Source organism: Monopterus albus, unplaced genomic scaffold (assembly GCF_001952655.1).
Source record: "Monopterus albus unplaced genomic scaffold, M_albus_1.0 scaffold60.1, whole genome shotgun sequence".
NCBI lineage: Eukaryota > Metazoa > Chordata > Actinopteri > Synbranchiformes > Synbranchidae > Monopterus > Monopterus albus.
This window is the reverse complement of record NW_018127940.1, coordinates 2,106,953-2,128,629: the sequence shown is the minus strand read 5'-3', so window position 1 is coordinate 2,128,629 and position 21,677 is coordinate 2,106,953. Positions and strand designations below refer to the sequence as shown.

Genomic DNA, 21,677 nt, shown 5'->3' with positions numbered 1-21,677 from the left:
GGAAAGAAACTCAGAGCATCATGGGGCCCCCCAGCAGCCTAGGCCTATAGCAGCATAACTAAGGGAAGGCTCAGGGTCACCTGATCCAGCCCTAACTATAAGCTTTATCAAAAAGGAAAGTCTTAAGTCTAATCTTAAAGGTAGAGAGGGTGTCCGCCTCCCAAACTGAGACTGGGAGTTGGTTCCATAGGAGAGGAGCTTGATAGCTAAAGGCTCTGCCTCCCATTCTACTTCTGTGGACTCTAGGAACCACAAGTAAACCTGCACTGTGAGAGTGAAGTGCTCTGTTAGGATGATAAGGCTCTACGAGGTCTGTAAGATACGACGGAGCCTTGTCATTAAGGGCTTTGTATGTTAGGAAAAGAATGATGCAGCACAGTGTTGTACATCTTTATATAGGCTCTTTTTCCCCTACCAAAAATGCTTTGCACTGGTTGGGGCGGTACTTAACCCAAAAAATATTTAAAGGGGTACATGATTGAGAGAAGTTTGTGAACCAGTGCCTTAGACAATGCAATGTTTTGCTAGTGTGTGTGCATACTTGGTATTATGGCAAGAGATCAAGCGTCCTCTAAATAAAACAAGACTTCCAGAGAACAAGCTGTGGCCTAACATGATGCAATCCAGTTCCAACATATTTCTTCTGTTGGCCCAGTAGCTAATAATAAACACCACACTGTGTATCAGACCCTTTAAGGAGAAATATAAACTTTTCCCCTGATATGTATAACAAAAGGCAGTACTTTTTACAGCTAATGTACTTGGGGATAATTATAACTCTTGTATATCATGTTTTTCTTTATACTTATGTCATAATTCAAAGGCTTCCCGATGAGCTAGAAAAGCTCAGGTACAGCATCACATAACAAATTCTTCTGTGAGGTACAGACCTATTAATTCTCAGGATATAATTACATTCACAACACCCTGAAGGCCCATCTCATTTAGCCATCTCAGAGTGACTGTTCCAAACTATAATTAGAGAATGTAATCGCACAGGTGTGGACCTCCAAGGTTTATTTTTCCACCCGACTAAAAACAACATCTGTTCTATTACGTCTGTGGTACCTGTGGCACCAGGCAGAGAGTGTTTACAACCTGGCACATGTTCAGCTGCCACATGCAGTGCCACCAGACTACAAATCATGCCAGCAGAGTTCACAGTTTACATATACAAATATGCACACATGGATGGATGGTTCTGCTAACTTGTTCGCCATATGCACGTTCTTGTTAGCTCACTGATTTACTGAGTAGCATACCTGTGTGGTTGTGTCCTTGTGAATGCCCTTGTGTATTTATGCCACCCTCGTGTGGTACTTTTTGCCAAAGTTAACAAGTGAGCTCATCTCTTTATGTCTTCCAATGCCTTCTACTCATTTCTCAAGTCTTTATGCATGCTCTCTAACTTAAAACACCTCTTACTTCTTTCCCTGACACCCACTCTAAAAACAGCAAGACAGCCCTGGAGAAATTCAAAGTAACTGTACACTAGGAAGAGAGTGACTTTGGGTGAGACGTGATTAATCACTTGAGTTTCAACAACATTTTTGTGACCTTGTGTAAATTTTTGTTTCTATTTGGTGTTTTTTTTTTGGTGAGAATGGCAAATAAAAAACAAAATAAAAGGTAAAAGATTTTATTTTCTTGGTATCAACACTGGAATATCAGCTGGGCAAAATGCTCCGCCAAAAAGCTTCAGGGGCCCAGGCCACTGCAGGTTCACTGTGTAGCAGTTGGTTTGTAGAAATTTTGTACAAATAAGAAAACTGAAGTTATAAGCTAGGGGTGTTGCATTTCAAAGATGAGGGGATTTAACCATTTCACACCGTTTCACTGATCAGCAGTTCATGGCAGTAACACTCCTGCGCCAACAAAGGCAAGTAAGACAAAGACTGTGAGCTGGCAAACCTAAATATAAACATAAACATGCTTTGCAAATGTTTTATGAGAAAGGAAATGCAGTCATGTTAGTTAGGCTTCAAGGATATACACAGTGCATATTAGGGAGAAACACTGAACATTATTAAATGAAATTCTCTTTAGTCAAATTACTGCACATAACCACAAACTCAGAGAACTGAACAAAGAGTAGAAAAGGTCACTGGTGTGTTTGTAGGGGGCCCTTATAAGTTTTTATTGCCCTGGGGCCTCTTAACTGCTTAATCTGACCCTGTTTGTAGGTAATGCTGGTGTACAAGCTAAAGAAACTGGCCTTTAGATTTTGTCCAGTAAAAATGTATATACTGTACTGTGAATGTCTTGTGTGGGGCATTCAAAGGTCATTGTCACTGTCTGATGATGTTGAGCCAGTTATTTCTGAACAAATTTGACACTCAGATGAGAAACATTACTTTTAGGGGAAACTGTACTCAAAAATCTGACCCCAGTCATGACCCAAATATAAAAAATACAACAAAATAAAGGAATGTTATTGCATCACTGGGATATTATGAGATGATTACATAAGGTAATAGACATCCAACTTATTGAACTTTCCTAGCTTGTTTTGTTTTCTGACTTGGGCTTTGATCTATTTAATGAATCTAACAGTGATAATGAAATGTCTAGCTACAGTATACACAGGGAGCTTCAGTGCATTACCTTCACTGTTATCCTGACTATTAATATTTTATCAATATTAATTAAAAACTTGGAAATCTTAGGCGGATCAGTGCATGGTTGAGTCAGAAAAAGTGGGTGAGCCATGTTTTCTCCTGGGGGTTGAATCATGCATGGACAGAAAAACACAACTCCAATATGTTAGGAGCTGAACGTGGGGTTCGGGGAGCAATGACACACCATGTATCATCTTGCACGTCCCAGCACTGATTGAGTAACAACTTACCATAAAACCACTCCCAACCAATTTATAAATACATTGTGTGTGTCTGCATGTTTCACATTTGACCCTCAGCACACATTGACTCAATATTCTATATTACTATATCCCCTGTGGATCTCTTTATATAAGATAGATATGACGGCTAGGGCATCCACTGCATTTATCACTGTTATATTCAGATGAAATCATGCTCATGTTTTCCCAAAAGCATGGCAAGAGCAGCGGAGCATTTCACACGGTGAAGTCAAATCTGGTTGACTTTGGTACAGTACATGCACTTCTTATGATCCGTTTTCAATTATTCATCATATTTTATTCAACAATATAACCTTTTCTCTTCAGAGTACAATCAATATAAGATACATATGACAAAAATATATTTTAAATAGAAGAGAAAAACATTAAGGCATTGCATTGAAGGAATTTAAGAGGCTTGACAGCATGTATGATTAGATTAGTGCTACCTTTTCTGTTGTTGTTGTTTACACCTCTAAGGCACTATGGCATAATCACAGCTGAAACCACATAAATGATATATGTTGGATGACTTGTACACTTCATTGTGTTCATTATGGTTTTTAGTACAGTGTGTCTACAGTGTACAGTGTTTCAGCAATAAGCCAGAGCAGAAGCGTGGAGTCACAGAAGGCAAAGCAGGTAGTGAAAGATCTCTTATTCTGCCAAAAATGTGGTGGTGCTGTATCAACACTTTATAATCCCCCTCTGTCACACATGAATCCCGGCTACAGGGCAAAGCACTGTAATTATCTTTATCACGCAAGCTAGCCTGGTGCCAGTGTGACTTCTTCGCTGGGGCTGGCATTAAAAAGCCCGGCTGTTCCTCTAGAGAATCACTGTGGCACCAATGAGCAGTCAGCTGGCCAGTGTGTGTATGAAAACTGTCATCTCTGTTATGGTATTAGACATCAACAGCTCTATCACATCCTGCGAACCTGGGGCAGAAAATAAGACCACTCTCTCCCTTTCTCTCCTTTTGTGTTTCACACTTTAGCTTGCATGCATAAACAAAGCCAGGCACAGATACAGACACACACACACACACACAGATTTGTTACCTATGTACATGACTTAACTCCTGTGAGTAAAGTCTGCAAGCATGAAACCTTTTATCATACAAAGTTTAGTACTTTCTCAACTCCCAGGCAAGTTCCCTGCCTTTACCCTTCTGAACTGTTAGTGCTCATGAGAAAACCTATTCAGAATCTTGCACAAATAGCATGGCACAACAATACTAACCCCTAAAACATTTATCAACATAAGTTGTGATTTACACCATATGTAAATTATTTTCAAAAATGCTCAAGCTGGATATTTGTCATATACATTTATATAGAAAATATGATTTTTCTGTCTTTCTTACAACTGATGTGCACACAGGTTATTGTAAGCAGTCCCAGTCTGAACAAAGTGATAAATGTAGATGCAGCTGCATCAAAAAGTCATCATGGTTAGGATGTATGTCCACTAGGCTTCTTTTCCTGAGTGTCACTGCTTTGTTCCCAGTTGTTTTTAGTTTGGGAGTAGCAAGTGAAAATGCTACACCTAGCACCTTTCTAATGTCCACTTTAGATAAGGTGCATTAAGATTTTACATAATGTCTGATAAATCAAGTGAAAATGGGACTTGGTGTCTCTCAGCTATACTGACCCCCTCCATGGCACACACCTACAGCACTTCTGTTGTTATTCCAGCTTCTCTACCCTGTGCTTTCAAGATACAGTATGTAAATTAGCACCACCTGCCACCTAGAGAAGGTTTTATGAAGCATTTTTGAACTATTAGTAGTGATGTCAAACAACCAGCTGTGGAGGAGTGCTTATCAAATAAATGTCTGAGAGAGAGTCGTGTTCTTTTGCACAGAGAGAATGGGGCACAGTCTCATGACTTTACCTTTGTACTGAATGAATATAATTTAAATTAAAGAGTAATTCAAGATTTATGAAACATTAGTGCCTTGTGTCACGTTAGCAGTAGCCAGTGTTTCACTGGATTGCCAAATTTACTTGTTAGTCCGCTAATGCTAGCTTCGGACCGGAGGCTGCATTTTGCAGTTTGTCACGATCAGGTGTCTTCATCTCTAAGAAACAGGATGTAATGGGAGGGATAAAGAGCTTATGGTGCCAGCTTGTTTTGAGTCTCACTAGACCCTCTAGCTGCTGAAAAGAAATTAGGTAGAGTAGCTTGAAAATGTTTGAATTTTAAATATTAAAATTTGTTTAATTTTAAGTACTATTTTTGAAACACAATGCTTAGTTCTTCAGGACACCAGATCCTTTCATCACAATACTTCCCAACACCTTGATAGAAAAAGATGCCTAGTGGTCACATTACAGCATGTGTAGGTCTGTCTTGAGCAAGCCTATTAGGACAGCTGCACTACCGAAAGAGCCTGGGACAGCCTACAGTATCTTATATATTGTATGCATGTATGAAAATGTACAGTTTGTTATGCTGCTACACTACTATTGCTTCTGAACCAGACTTATGTGGGCTGCTGGGAACTGTGGTGCTCAAAATGGGTATGGGCCAACTATGATGGTAAGCCGCAGCAGTGAGCTGGAGCGATAGTTCATGGTCAGATGGTGAGTGATCATCTCCAGGTCCAGAATGTACTCCCTGGGGCCTGACAGCGGCTTGGTTAGCACCAGCATGGCATTCGCATTGCTGGAACGCTGCAAAAGACATGATCAGTCAAGATTTCAGCATGTGAATACAGATTTACTATACAGTATTTTTAAATACAATTTAACATTGGTGCAATATGGTACACAAATTAAATTTAATGTGTTTTTTCTTTTATTGTAATCTAATTTATTGTTTGTAGCCATGATAGCACTACAACTCAGTGGATGGCAACGTTGTTCTGTTGAACAGCCTGGCATTCGTGGTCCCCAGAGGATGAATCCTACTGACTTTGGTGAACCTTCGATGTGTGAAATGTCTCAACAACTATTGGATAGATTACCACTGAGCCCGGCACAGATATTAATGTTCCCCTGAGGATGAAGTGTAATCACATTTATCTCATAACTTTTCAACCAGCGTGAGGTCAAAATTCTATATAGCCATTACTTTTTATTCAGTATTTATCCAGTACCAAATACTTGCAATATTAATGACATTCCCATCACCTTTGGCTGCAGTCTGTTTACTGCTAATTAACAAATATATGCATGCCAACAGGTTAAACTAAGATTGTGAACATGGCAAACATTTCTCCTGCTAAACATCAGCATCTTAGTGTTGTCATGTTGAGCATGTTATCATGCTGATGTTAGCATGTACTCTAGCTCAAAGCAGGGTTTGCATGCAGCCTAATAGCTGTTGACCTCTAGTCTTGTTTGCTTAGTGCCAAATATTGTGGAAATAAGGAGTACCTGGCATAAATGTAAGCACTGTTTTGCTTTTGAGAGCATTCTGAGCAACACAATACTATAACAAGTTAGTATTTAATCTTAGCCCATTATCACCTGTTACATCCTCCCCCAGAAAACAATTTATTCCCATCAAGTATTACCCGCAGGAAAAATTCTCCAGCCTCATTCCCAGCTTTGATCCTGAAGGTGTTATGTGTGTTGGCATAGATGTTGGTGGCCTGAATCTGAAAGACGTCTGCTGGCACACTCCTGTCTGACTGGATGCTCATGTATTTGTAGACAATCGATGGTGGGAGACCCTGGCACTCAGTCTGAGACCGGCAGATACAGCGACTGCAAACATACAACAATTACGGCAATCTCTTTGAAACAGGTCATGCTTATTACAGTGAAAGAAAAGAACTGAAAGATGTTTACTCACTTTTCAGAGGCTTGGACATAAGGCACCTCACAGGGGCTTCTGGGATAGCAGCGGAAGCCTCCGTAATAGTTCCAACACATTTCATCATCTTGGCAGTTATGGGTCCCTGTCTCACACTCATTTATGTCTGGTGATTGGCAGAGTGACAGAGAGAGAAAAAGTACTGAATAGTCAAAAATAGCTGTTTGCCAGTACTAGTATCCCCCACTTCCAAAACACACACAAACTCTACTCACTTCATGAAACTAAGCTGTGAAAACACAGTCAAAGTTCAGGATGTGTACAATTTGGGAATGGTGTTTTAGGGATGTAGCTACATTTCCAGCAGCTCTGGACATGCAAGGAAACACAAGCGGAAAGCCCCCCAGTGCAACCCCACACAGGCCTAACTGCAGCTCTTTGCCTCCATGAAAATAGCCCCATCAAATACACAGCAAACCACAGAGCTATTTCTGGCACAGCAACCTGTATTCATCACGAAACGATCCCTCTGACACAAAAGGCCGGATTCAGCGCTACCCCTATAAAACCAGCATCTGACTGAGAGGGAGAGGAAAAAATAACAGCTCACCCTTTAAGAGTGGTTTGGAGCTTCAAATAAATTCACTTTAAAAAAAAGGGGCATCAAGCATATAAAGTCACAGAGGTGGCTCAGCAGGGAAACACAGAGTTTGTATGTTTGTGTCCCCTGACCTCTGCAGTCTTTCCATGACAGTGCTGGCTGAGAGTGGCTTTCAATCCCGCTTGAAACATAAAATAGTCTTTGATAGCAGGAATCATCAAACTTCCATCAACAGTTCTCTTTTTTTTTTCAAAAAATAGGGAATAGAAGAGTACTTGCCTGTGAGATTGGTCACATGTGAAAAGAGCGAGGAGCGTAAGATGAATAAATAAATAAATAAACTATGTAGGGAGAGGAAGAGCGAGGGCTGCAGTACCTTGACACATCCTGTTTCCCTGGAGCTGATATCCATCTGGACATTCACAGGTGTAACTTCCTGGGTTGTTAATACACTGGTACTGACACATGTAGCTGGAGAAGCTGCACTCATCAATATCTGTACAGAAAATACACACACACACAGTGCATGTACAGTAGGACATTTACCAACATGCATTGTTCTGCTCCTGTATATCTTTGTATGTATATATGTATACATGTGATCCTGTGTGTGTGTGCCTGTGCATTCACCTTGGCAAGAGACCATGTCTTGTGTCAGTTCATAACCCTGGTTACATTGGCAGAGGAAGGAGCCAATCAGGTTGTAGCAGTGGTGCTGACAGGGACTCTGCGCTTCACACTCATCCACATCTGGAACAAAAGCAGTTGTTTTAAATATATATAATAAACACAATTCTGGTTTAATACAACTTGAAGCTTATTTTTGGAGCTTTAGCCATAAATCCAGTAATAATGACATCATGTGTTCATCATGTTAACAGCTAGAAACATGCTAAAAAAAAAAAAAACTGAGTCAAAGCGAACAGTAAAACACAGACACCAAAACAAAAAACCATGATTTACATCTTCACTTCAACCTTTGCAGAGGAACTGCAATACACCTACTGACCTCAGAGTTTCTACCATATGTTATTTTTATTCAAAATTTTAGTTCTTTGCCTTTTTCATTCTCTCCTTTAAGTTGACCACCTTGTCCTTTTGTCACCTCATGAGCCCGATCCTGCTTGGTCATTTTGAGACCTCAGCAGTGAGATACTTCTTAAATTATGACATTTATTTCCTGCAGTTGCACTTTAGTTTCCACACTCCAGGTGAAAAAAGAGACACACATTCAGCATACATACACACGTTTTAGCGAGCTGTGTGCCACGCGTGGGTTTTGATGGATTTCTAAATATGTTTCTATCACAGTACATTTTCAGTACATTCTTTCCATCTGAGTGAGAGATTTACTGTGTGGGTTAGGGTTCAGGCTTCCCAATCAGTCTCAGGCTTTTTAGTGACTTACCTTCACAAGTGTGGTTGCTGCTGGCCAACTTGTGACCTGCGTTGCACTCACAGTAGTATGAGCCCTGGGTGTTCACACATCTGTGCATGCAATAGTTGGCCAGGACACACTCGTCTCTGTCTGCAGGAAAACACAAACACACATACAAGACAGTTGTGAAGACTGAGTAGTAAGATAAATCGTAGAAAGATTTTAATCAGGTGATAAAGCGATAGTGTGTTTTGTGTCTGTGTAAGGCAGTGACTCACCCACACAGTGGTCTCCATTCCTCTGGTAGCCTGGAGAACACTGGCAGGTGTAGGAGCCTCTGGTGTTGTAGCACATCTGTTCAGGGCCACACGCGTGTCTACCTGTTGCACATTCATCTACGTCTGCAAGAAACACACAAAACCACTCACAGACAGGAAGCTACACAAAGCTAAAGCCTGTTGTGTACAAGAACATATGACTGATGAAGCAAAAACATGTCTGGACTATAAGTATTTTATGATCTGTAATATATGTGAGAGTAAAATCTGTAATCACCGACACATCACATCACACAAGTGGGCTCAAACACACATGTTCACACAAAGAGCAGACAAATAAGTAAAGAGGACTTTTATTCAGTAGTTCTGGGTGAAGGGGAAGATAAATCATATCTTCTACTAACATAACAGTGTGTGTGCGTGTGTGTGTGTGTGTGTGTGTGTGTGAAAGATAAAGAAAAAGCTCAACTGATAAGTCGTGCTTTCTGCCATAACTCCTTGCTTGCTCAGCAAACATCCATCAACTCAAAAGTACACAAATCCAAACACATATTCTTTTTATCCCTCTATACGATAAGCAGAACTTTGATGTTAGTAGCTTAAAAACACAAACACTTTTGCCATATAAGTGATAAACATTATTTACTACACTGGAAAACATCTATACTGTCAACAAGTCTGCAGATTTATCACTGACAGGCTATTTGAAAATGCAATCTCAAATTTTAAGGTTATGACCAGAATGTCTCAAATAAATGGGACTGTACATGCAGTACGATCAGCAGTTTGTGTCAACGTTTTAACAAATGATTCTACTCCCAAAAAATGCTTTCTTCATTAAAGAATTAGTTAACTTTTAAGCATAAGTTTGACTTTCCCAGCTTGGGCTAAAATAAATGACACAACAGTAGAACAATTCACATTATGTGGATTCTACAAACATGTTCTCAATTCTGATTTGTTTGGAGCCAGAGCCTCTTAAAAAAGACTTTCTTACTATAAACTCCTCACCTCATACTATCTTTCTTTCTCTCTGTGTGTCTCTCTTTTACACACACTACCATTACACCCATACTATGTATTCTCATCCCTGTGGGCTCACCAGCAGTCCTCTTGGGTGGTCTTACACAATCCATCAAACTACATGCAGACAGCCAGTGGGCATCAATTTAAGACCATGACAAACAGTTATCCTCAATAACACATGCACACACGTAGGAAAGAGGGGGAAGGTACTATTAATGCACGGTGATTTAGCATGTGATATTATAACAGCAATCGGAATAACCTGACTGGAAAACCTTAAGTTGCACCCTGGCATGAATGTACAGTATTATACCTCCTGCAGGGTTTACATATGCACTGCACCTAAGTGAAAGACTCCTGAAATTCCTATTGATAATGAACACACTAAGATTAAACATGTACTGTAAAACTGAAAAAAAAACATTAAAATGTGTGCAGAAAAGCCTAACATGCTGCTGCAGATATACTGAGCTGACATTCTCCTTGGAATGTATCTTGCGATGTGGTCTCATCACGAGAGGATCGTGTCCTACCATGAGTGCCTCAAATACCCCACAGCCTCCAACATCCACTTAGATTGGTGTCCGTGAGAAATTGGTTTGATTTGTTAGAGAAGATCCCATGAAACAAAATGTAGACCGAAGGCGAGCTGTTTTCACTCCTTAAATGAATGAAAGGCGAGAGGGCTACAATGTGCTTGACTTTGTGGGGGCACAATGATAAGATGAATGCAGTACACTGGGGACAAAAGCAGGGCCTATCTAAAAGTACAACTGAGACACAACAGGTGCAAACTGCATAGAGGGAGGCTCAGTGATCTTGCTGCTCACTGATCTACTTTGTAAAAGACAAAGTTGAAAGCAGTGTTGTTCTGGAAATCTGTGCTCTGATGTGGCTTAAAAGGCATCTGGGAAGGTGCATCCAAAACCAGCAGCAACAGTCAGTGAGAAACCAAACACTATTCTACCAGTATCACACTGACCCCCTTGCACTGGCCTGTTGGCTTCGTGACATGGCTGTTTAAAAAGCCCTGGTGTATTAGAGGGCCTGTCACTGTTAGCAGTAGACCTGTGGCATCCAGATTCAGACTCTTAGGTAACGAGCCCTGGATGTGGACAACAAATTTCTTCATATGGCGCATATGGCCACAGTTATGCCAGTGCATACGCACTCAACAGAGTTTGTTTTAGCGTTATTCATAGATATTTGTGTAGGTATGTCAGGTTGTATCTGTCTGGTTGATGGTTGTCTGATGTCATCCCTTCAGTTAAAAAAACACTATATTCAGGATCATGCTAGCCTGCAGGTCGCTAACATTTTCATACTAAACACAAGGAAACAAAACAGCTTTGTAAAAACAACACCTTACACACACACACACACTCTCTCTGTTTTAAAAGACGCTAATATGCTTGTGGGAGGAAAAAATGTGGAGGTGAAAATCCTGTACCAACAAAATATCTGAAGGAATGTCAAAAACAGTTAGACAAGTGGCAGCAACAGTCAGAAGCCAGGATCAAGTCCTTATGAATCACAAGAATGCCTACTTACTGGAGGTATTTGGTGATTCATTGAGACTGGAAATGCCTTGCCTTCTGGCAATAGATTCAGACAACACAAGTCTGAGACTCCTGATTCCTGATAAAAGTTTGGTGTGTTTATGTTGTCACGAAGACACAAAGCAGATAGTGGCAGTAAATCTTATAGTTTAATGTGAGGATTTAACCAGTTTTTCAAACATGTTACTGTGCTGATAAAGAATTAAGACCTATGAGTCCACAGCCATGCTAGAGGCTCTGTGAGCATAGCAACAGCAACATATGGCTAAATGCTAATGTCACCATGCTAGTATGTTAACAGTGCTGATGTTTGCTGAGTTCCATTTTAGTGTGCATGTCATGATTCGGTTCCGCTGCTTCCTGTCCGGCTTTTATTTTGACGTTACTTCCTGTTTTTGTTTCACCTTAGTTTCGGTCTTTTTACGTTCTTCATCACTCACATTGGTTTCACCTGTTTCGTTATTGTTTGCACCTCTATTTAGGCAGCGTCCTCCCACCAGGATGCTGTCAGATTGTTCTAGACCCCAGCTCTGACTCTCCAGCTTTCCTTCGGTTTTGGTATCTTGTGTTTCTGACCCGGACTGTTACCTTGGTATATTCGTTTCTGCTTTGCCCTCTTGTCTCGGACTGCCACAGTGTATGATATCAGACTTCCCTCTGGACTACGTATTTTGGATCACCTCTGTTGGATGTGTTTGCTGACTCTGATCTAGGACTGTTAATAAGGACATGTGAGTTTTGTGTTTTCACCGTGTCTTGTATGGTTTTCTTTTGTTCAACGTTAGTTCTCTTAATAAAGAGACGGGTTTGTTTTACACTTCCTCGTCTGGCCATTTAATTGAGTTCACCTAACACTTTTCGGCCGCATCACGCGCCTTTTCTGACAGTGCAAACATTTGCTGAAGCACTAGACACGAGAGGAATATGATCACAGTGAATTGCACCATTGGTGCAAGCTGTTACATTCTTGGACAGGACTAGTGCCACCTCAGATGGGCAGCAGAGGCTGACTTGTTTCAGTTGGCAGACTTCATATTCAGGACAAAATCTGAGCCAGTCCTTGTCTAAATATGGCTTCAAAACCTGGGCTACAAATCAGCTCCTGATATTTGCTCTACTTTTTTTGCCAGCCAGAATTAAATCAGGTGCATGCAGAATGATTTTGGCATAAATTGCCTGGCACAAGTTTAACAACATTTATGCCACTCTTGGGCAGAGTAGTTTTGTCAGCCTGGGAAACTAAATGAACCATTAAACAAAGTGTTTCTGAAGCAGAGCAGACATCTGTAGCTGCATCATGTTCCAACACTGCATAAGGTGTAAAAACCAAGAGCTATTAGAGAAAGAAATAACAGCACATGGCTAACTGTAAATGGTTTAAATGTGAACAATGCAGTGATGCTTCCTAAGATGTTCTGTGTCCAGAAAAGTCTGAATCATCCTCTCTCCCTTTAAGAAAGTACAGAGAGCTCTAAATAAAAGCACATGTGCTGAATACAGTCCAAAGGTTCATTCACAGGAATATCTTGTGGTAACTCCTACTTTGTCACTAAACCTTTTAGAAGCTGCCAGTACAAAATTCCGCAAAACATTGTGCATGTGCGTGCAAAGTGTGTGTTTGTATGTGGGTGGGATGGGAGGGCATCCCATGCTGGCTGCCTCTTAGATCCAATAAAGTCTCCACAGCTTACCACATGGAGTCCAGTTCATAAGGTTTACACAGGAAAATTGATTTTACTGCAACAAACCATCAAATGTGATGACGTGCTGGATGTGGGGAGAAGTGACTCTGTTCTCTGAGGTCAGAGGTTTTATCAAAATGTATTTAACAAAGCTTACAAGTTTCTTCTAAGAGTAAGAACTGCTCTAACATAACAGGGAAAGATAAGGCTGTCCGCAAAAGAGTGGAAGATGTGGAAGGAAAGAATGAGGAGAAAGGGTGGAGGCTTTTTTTAAACAAAAAAGGGTTTTTTTTAAGATTTGAAGTTAGATTTATGACCGTGTGTGCATGTGTGATGTCAGAGCTGAAAACTCCTCTGTTTTTAGGGAGATTAATTCTAAATGCCTTGCGGGAGTTGGGGGAGTAATGGGGATGGCGGAAACTCAAAGAATGCATGTGTGTGTGTGTACGAATGAATGGGTGTGTGTGCATGAGAGGTCCCAGTGTGTGGTGCACATTAAATGGCCTTTTCCCAGAACTTACCATGTTTTACAGAACTGAGTGATACATTATGAAGACATGCGTGTTTGGTGTTAGTGTGTACATATGAGTGGAAATTACAGCATGGGTGTCCAAAATAGGGACTGAAAATTGTCTGGCCTGAATTCAGAACATGCAACACACAACATCATTTGCTCCACATTTATACTGACATGACAGGGCTTGCTGTAATTATCACTTGAGAGCATTTAGCCTTGTTTTCACTGAACCAGTGTGATGGAAAGCAGGAGCTGTTCCAAAGAACAGTTGGAGCCATCTTGGACAGCATCTATGTTTCCCCTCTGATTATTGGATAATTTAGTCATTGGAAAAGCAGGGAACAAGATGTGTGATGTTAATAGCCCATAAAATTTCACATCAAATGTATCAGCGTATCAGCATGTCAAACATCAGCCCCTGAGTGTTTGATTTTGCATAACCTCATTCACTTAAATATCACCCCTCCTGGCAAAACGCTGCACGGCACATTTTGTATAATTCTCTCTGCAATGCAGTGCAAAATGCAGCTATCACTGGCTTGAATACAACCTCAAGAAAAATGTGAGTGGAAATGGTTCCATTTCAAAGTCCAAACACAAAGCAAATAAGAAATCAAGACATTCAAGACACTCTGACCTTGTATTCTGAGTACTTCCATCTGTATTAGGGCATGAAATATTTCTATGTTCAGTTATTCACACCACTCCCAAGGGTCCCCCTCTCATCACTTTCATTGTTTAGGAGGAACAGGCATTTTAGCATGCTGACACTTCCTAACCGATTTGTGAGTTTGTTCCACACACTTCTAAAGGTCGGGCAAAGTCTTGATGTTTTTGGAAATCCATCCAGAGTGCCAGCTACATTCCAAACTGATCATAATCTGTCCTGTAACTCTGAATATGTCTAGATAAAGGAAGTGTGAACAACTCTCCTGCTATTCAATATGAAGAAGATCAGTCACTCTGCTTGCATGATCATTAGCCTGAGGCCTTCAAAGACAATTTGTGGCACTGAAGGAATTAAACCTATAAACATGGATGCTGAATTACTGATCAAAATATCACTGAGATAACAGGATTCAAGAGAGGATAAACAGCGTGAGAAACAAGGACTCAGAGCTGAACGCAGTAGTGATTCATAGCAGCCCTGTGTCGTTCCATCATGAGGTAAACGGAAAGATCAACACATGTAAGCACATCAGAGGAGGAAGCAGCTGGCCGTTGCACAGGCACCGACCTCAGGGAGAATAACAACAACAATATTAGGCACTTACAGTGCACTGAGGAGGCACGGCAAAGCTGCTTCCTCCTTCCCTCTCTCTGCTATCGTTGATGTGATGGCAGCAGTAAACCACAAGCAGTAACAGCACACTGTAGAGCAACACTGCGTGGGCCAAATGGGGATCTGCCTGCAGGATGGCTGGATAGATACTCTAGTCCTCTCCAACAGCGTTAGGAAGCGGACAAAAAACAGTCACCATTGTATGGCCGTTAAAATACAGAAGGATTATAAGACATTCTCTTAAATTTATATTAAGATTCCTCATGTAATCACTTTGTTTTAGGGTGTTCTTGTGTTAAGGTCTTTTAATTGTAATTGTTTTGCTCATAATTTCGTGACTTCTAACATTAGTAAATTAAAAACATCCTGCCATAGAGACACTGATACAGGCAATAATTTAAAAGAGCTTTAAAGAATTTGAAACTTCTTTATGAGCATCTGGTACATTGCCACATCAACAGGTTTTCTGGCACAGTTTACAAATGGAAAGTGAGTTTGAAAAGCCAAAAATCCCCCCATGTTGATTCAGTAGTATCGGCTTTAAAACAGGGCCAATGCTGGACTCAGAAACTGATATATATACGTACGTGATGAGCTAATATTGGAACACGATCTGCTGAGCTCTGGTTGATTTCATCCTTTAAATCTCCGGGTTTAATAAAAGGTTACATGTACCAATAAAAACAAGTTAATGCTTTTTGTGTAAATATCGTTTGGTCATTTTGACCATGCTGATGCATAAGAAGTATAGAGTTTAGGGGTGTTAACATAATCATGGAAAAACAGATTTTGCCTGTGTTCTGATTGAACTGATGAGAAAACTAATGAGCTTATTTGTGTTTCTGAATTTCCCAAACTGTAGATAGAAAGACAACAATAAAAGGAAATGCAGTGTTACAGTCATCCAGTCCTGTCATGCAGTAAAAAAAAAACTAAAGCTAAGCTAAAAGCTTATTTACATTATGGTCATCTGAAGGGAAAACATTATGTGAGAATGGTCACTATTTCTAATAATACTAAACAAGAATAGTTTTGCAGGTTTGCAGTATTTGATCATAGAACTAGGAGGAAAAAAGCAATTATTGAAAACAGCTGAAACTAAAAGTTGGAGGGTTGCCAACATGAATACAATTCATCCTGGGAGGGACATGAATGTCTGTACCAAAGTATCCAGATACTTCAATCTGGACCAAAGTCTGTGGCTGATAGACCAACCGACATTGCCGTCCCTAGAAAGCATGTACAGTTCAAACGTACAACAGGAATAGGTGCAATGAGCTGGCCAGTAAAATCATAGGGTACTAGGACAATAGCACAGGGAAGACACTGTTGTAGGGCAGTGCAAATCATCGCTCTGAGAACAGGTGGAAGACAAGAGCTAAGCTGCTAATAGGAGGGTTCAATAGGCACAAAGCTTTGCCTCAGGTGTCTTTTTGTTTGAGTGACCCTAAACAGTGGGTCAGTTTTCATCAAGCAGGGACTTTCTGTTTGATCTCACTTCCTCCTGCAGAATGTTTTAGTGCTCACCTCAGTGATGAAGTCTCTCTCTTGTCTGTCCAATGTTTTCTACACCTGTTTCTTTTCTTTGATGGATGTTTAAAGGAAACAAACATGAACAAGATCACATCTGAAGGAATTTTCTGAAAAACTGTCTGTGTGTCATCACATCTTATTACATCGCTCGGTCGTTTGGGCCTTGTTTCTTCAAAGCCAAATGTCAGGATGAGACAGCAACATGTGGAGCTATAATGTCTGAACTGTAAAGGTCGAATCATGAAGCCCACTAGTGGAGTCGTGTTGTGCTTTGCAGCATCGGGGCTCTCTCTGCTTGTCCTGCTCTCTGCTTGTTCCTGTGTGTTGCATATTGATCCAGTTCTTATCTGTCAAGGTGCTGAGTAATTCTTACCATCACAAAAGATGAGAGCAAATAGAAACAACATAACCACCATTGACATTCCAGAGATATTGCTCCCAAGTGCATTGCATCTGCATGGAAAAATGTTATTGCATGCACTCTGCCTTGTTCGGAAAAGTACAAGTTCTCTGTCACGCATGGATTACTGGCCTTAATAGAAAGTATTTATCAAAGATTTCCAGCCAAGTGAAGAGCAGCCAAATGTAGCTGAAGTTAGTCAGGCATGTAGGTGATAATGTAGCCTGAATGACCCCAGGAAACCAGACAGGTAAACAGGAGTGGTATGCCCATTCATGTCCCATACTACATCCCATGAGTGCCTAACATAGAGATGAAAAATAACGAGGCAGCAGCTAAAGTATTGTATGTTATGTATTATTCTCTTTGGCCAACATTATATGCCAGAAGTCACTGACAATACAGTTATGTCCGTGTTTCTAAGCATGAGGGTGTGGTCTCAAACACTGCTCAGCTGTAAACGGGAAACATAAAGTAAATGCTTTCCATCACATTTAATGAGTGATTCACCTGCTTTTGAAGGACAACTTTCATTTCTAGGAGGAGGTGATCTCACCCCTCTTGAAAATGAGAGTTAATATGCATACACAAGAATACAACAGGCCACTTGTAGTAGTAAACACAGTATGTATATGTAAGTATATGTTTGGAGGACGGTGGATGTCATGGAAATGTGTGGCAACACATAGAGTACTGGTTTATAGTTTCTCTGTGTGGCCGGGCTTCTCCTAAGTGTGACTAAAAGAATAAACCTAGGCTCGGGTCTTACAGTCAGGGTCAAAGGACTTTATTCATATTTGCAAGTAGCTATCCACATGGGAACAAAGCTGCATTTAAAGGGAAACATTTCAGGAAGGAGTAATATAATCTGTGGTTTGTTTCACTTTTAATCAGCATAAAGAACAGTGCAGTTAGGGGAGACTCATTTGTTTTTTCAACAATTTAAAGTTGTATTTTGGAAAATTGGCTTCAATTTGTGCGGAGCATTTAGCTGACCTCTTTACTATTTGCCACACACTCAGCAGTAAATCACCAAAACAACTCAGCAGCAGCATAGCCCATGATGTCGGTACAACATGGTTTGGCCACTGCTCTGGCACATCTGTGGTTATTTAGTCAGTGACGGCCTTTCATCCTCCCCTTTTGCCCTACCTGACTCGGCACTCTAGGTTTCATCCAGAGAGCGGTGAGCTAGCGGGGAAGGAGCCTGATGTAAGTGCTATTTGATACATTGAGGTTTTCCCCCCACTGAAAGTTAATGGGAATTCCTTCGCTAGCAATATACATAGCTGTGCAAAACAGCCATTGCAGAACAACAACAACAAAAAAAGATAATTCTGTATCCAAGAACAACTGGCTCATTGTAGCGAGTTAAAGGTAATGACAGAGAAACCAGAGACTGATGTAAACAAAGATTATATCACTCTCCCAGCTGTAATATACACCCACAAAACGGCACGGGATTCCTTCCAGTTAAATCTCCAGTCATTTCAAGCAATAATACCGACAACAGCCTATCTTTGTTTAGCCAGTGAATGAATAAGCATTACATCTATGCCAGCTCGCATATGTGGCTACTTTAGCTGATGTGCTGCCATGTTTTACACTCTAATAAAACCTAATGGGGCTCCAATTTAGAGGAACACATAAAGCACTTCACATATATCACTTCCCCAGGTATAAAATCTAATTTGTAACTTTTAGTGGAGCTCTGTGACCGCATTCCTTACCATACAGGCACTCATCTCATACCTCTGGCTATTGGCAAGGGGAGCTCCTAACCACTCAACACTTGTACTGCATAGTAATGCACTTTACCTTATATTACATTTATAGAGCTAACTCTACATATCCACACTCACTCCATCCTTCCTGCACTGCCTCACAAACCAAGACAACCTAAAACCTAAAAAAAGGTTATGAGTGATAACATTCTCTCTCTTTCTCAGGTGGAGCTATGAACACCTGGCACAAAACAGCACGAAGGGCACCAATGGATGTGTGTTAGTGACACAAAGAATTAATCTTTAAACCACTCCTCATTTGAGAAGATCAAAGATGCTTGCTCAGACACAGGATCACACCCACACAGTCTTGCACAGCTCCCAAAATCTGAAGCTAGTCAAGGCCCATGGAATATCCTGACTATCCTGTAGGTGTACAGTAAAGGCTATATGTAAGCACAGGGCATGTCATAATATTATGAAATCTCTCCTTGATTTGCGCCCGAGCCAGAGGATCTGAACACCCACACCAAAACCTTTTTTTTTACACTTTAGAAAAAAGATGAACTCGAGCCAAGAACATCATGCTGCGAGCTACCAAAGAGTTTAGAAAACATGGCATCACAGAGAGAAAAAATGAGAAGCTTGCAACACATCTGGCTGCTAAGTGTGGTTTAGCTGTTGATGAGTGTCAGATGGATGAACAGTTCACCTTTAGAGCTTTTCTTATTGAGGCGCTAAAGTCTTTAGCAAGTAATTATCAAATACCTACACAGCTTTGCTAGAGAGACATTGAGACACATTGTTCCAGGCAGCAGCTCTACTGTACATCTGGTTAAGTGCAGAAAAAAGCATATTACCAATACTCAGGAGATTAAAAACACTTCTCAAAATCAACATTTAACTCTGCCAGTATAATGCTATCCACAGCAGTCAGTACAGTGGAATTCCAATGTGCATCCACATTTTAGGGCGTAATCTCTTTCGTGAAGGCCAAAAGTCAAACCTTTAATGTTCTGTAAGATTAAAAAAGAGTGTGGCTGTCATCCCTTTTACACTTCTTGACCATATTTTGTGGTCCCGCTGACAGAGCCACTTGCTGAGATAAGAGGAATCGTTTCCATGTGTTGGTGTAAAGCAGTAAAAAATGAAATTCTAGTTTTTAAAGTACTTGACGCTGTCTTATAGCTGAACAGGGAGGAGGGGAAGGTGGAGTGTCTGGGCGGCTAATTTTACCTCTACAGAAGTTCTGGTCATCTGCAGTGAATCCAGGTGCACAGTGAATGGTCCGAGTGGGCTGAGAGATCCTCTGGCCTCCTGAAGGCACTTGTGGGGGCTGAGGCTGGCTTGGTGGGACAGGAGGGACAGGGTCCGGCGGAACCTGATCGCCCTCCTTGCTGATATAGATGACAGCGCTTTTGGGGAGGCAGAGGTATCCACCAAAGTGATTGATACACTGCATCCCACCTTTGCAGGCGTCATTTAACAAGGCACATTCATCAATATCTGACACAGAAAAGTATGACAGAAAGAAAGAAAAGCATTGGATATGGCATTTTCAATACTGGAATTATATGAACTGGATAAAATGACCATTTATTTTTATCCTAGATGAAATAGATGAAAAATAAAGACAACCATTAAGAATAAAAAGTTCTACAAATGTGCCCTAACCCAGGCTTAATATTTAAGGCAATATTCCTGTTTCTCACCTCTGCACTGCTCTCTGGCGCTGTCATACTCATACCCCTCTGTGCACTGTAAAGGTCAGATGACTAGCATGAAATAATACATATTTAATGTCCTTTTGTGTACCAATATTCAGTACATAAAAACAATGAACCCCGAGTTTTTCGACGGCAAAAGAAAGTACACAGAATTTCCAACATGGCAGGTTGTGCTTAAACCTACACAGAGATAACACTAACAGGTAAAAATTGCTCACTTACTGTGTAGGAGACGGGCTCCTCAGCCTCTTGAGAGAGGACATGCGTGAAAACCGCACAAAGACACACGCAGATCCCCAACATGTCGACCAAACTTCGGAGCAGCACTGTAATGAGATGTGGAACCAAATTGATAGAGCATGCAAGATCTTTTTACTTGACAAGCCTACAACTTTTAATACCAGTCATTACATCACTGATGGCATTTCTTAACGAGTCCCAACATCTTCCGCTGCTGGCTGATGTTTATATTGGCACCGCTCCAACTAAATCTGCGACTTCAACTAGGTGAAGTGTTGTTCTTACACCGCTTTTCTGAAAAAGGATTAGTGCGTAATACGCGTAAAGATCGTGCGTAAACATGTCCTTGTGTGTCAAGAAAATGAACACGTTAATCAGCCATGCAGCGCTCATGCTGATTAAAATTCTTTAATTGCACCACTAATCTAACAAGCTCAAATATTATGTACATTTTCTTGATTCTTCCTTGTTCATCACAGCACCGTTTCAAAACACTGACACTTGTTACTGGATAATTCCCTGAAACAAGCGAGCTACATCAAAACAAATAGTACTGCAGTTTTTTTCTCATTTGTTCTAACAGTCACACTCGTTGAACAGTTCTGTGTCCTGTTGGTTTCATTGTTATCTTTGTCATCTCCTGGCGCCTTGGCGACGTACCTGCAGTTACCTGCGGATTTCCAACTCTCCTGGTGTGCTGAAGAAAACGTCCCAGGTTTATGCTGCAAATGCTGCTGCTGTTGTAAATTAATGTGTGCACTAAGCAGGCTGACCTTTATCCGGTAACGGTGCAAAGGATGTTAGATTGTTGTCGGAGCGCGTATAACATGGGGGTGGGGGGGTGTACCGGGCAGGTTGAGCTCCGGGCTTTTCTCTCACCGGGATGCGATCAGTAGATGACAGTGGCTCCCTCTATAGACTGATGGATAGTGATATAAAAGGTGGTCATCACAGGAAAAAGATCGGATCAGAAAATAACATATTACTCCAAACTGATTGTACATCTGCACGTTATTCATGGGGAAAATATTTTCATCAGTCTAAAAAGCCAAAGTAAACAGCGTTAGGTTACTGCGGAATATTATATGCAGTCAGGTCCAGCCCG

General features: G+C 40.9%; 1 protein-coding gene across 1 annotated transcript; it reads right to left on the bottom strand.

Moving 5' to 3' along the window:
• Positions 1-3,117: 3,117 nt before the first annotated feature.
• efemp1 (EGF containing fibulin extracellular matrix protein 1) lies at positions 3,118-21,347 on the bottom strand. The gene is made up of 11 exons (XM_020603293.1): positions 21,233-21,347; positions 20,555-20,658; positions 20,318-20,363; positions 19,842-20,111; positions 8,883-9,005; positions 8,635-8,754; positions 7,857-7,976; positions 7,603-7,722; positions 6,665-6,791; positions 6,384-6,576; positions 3,118-5,538 (listed from the first exon to the last, which is right to left on the bottom strand). The coding sequence occupies exons 2-11, from the start codon at positions 20,633-20,635 to the stop codon at positions 5,377-5,379; spliced, it is 1,362 nt and encodes a 453-aa protein (XP_020458949.1). The 5' UTR covers positions 20,636-20,658; positions 21,233-21,347; the 3' UTR covers positions 3,118-5,376.
• Between the last annotated feature and the right edge of the window lie 330 nt (positions 21,348-21,677).

Coding starts and splice junctions, on each gene's coding strand:
- efemp1 (XM_020603293.1), bottom strand. CDS start 20,635: ATGTTGGGGATCTGCGTGTGTCTTTGTGCGGTTTTCACGCATGTCCTC. Junction 20,364..20,554: donor AGGAGCCCGTCTCCTACACA/GTAAGTGAGCAA, acceptor TGACCTTTACAG/TGCACAGAGGGGTATGAGTA. Junction 20,112..20,317: donor CGCCAGAGAGCAGTGCAGAG/GTGAGAAACAGG, acceptor TTTCTGTGTCAG/ATATTGATGAATGTGCCTTG.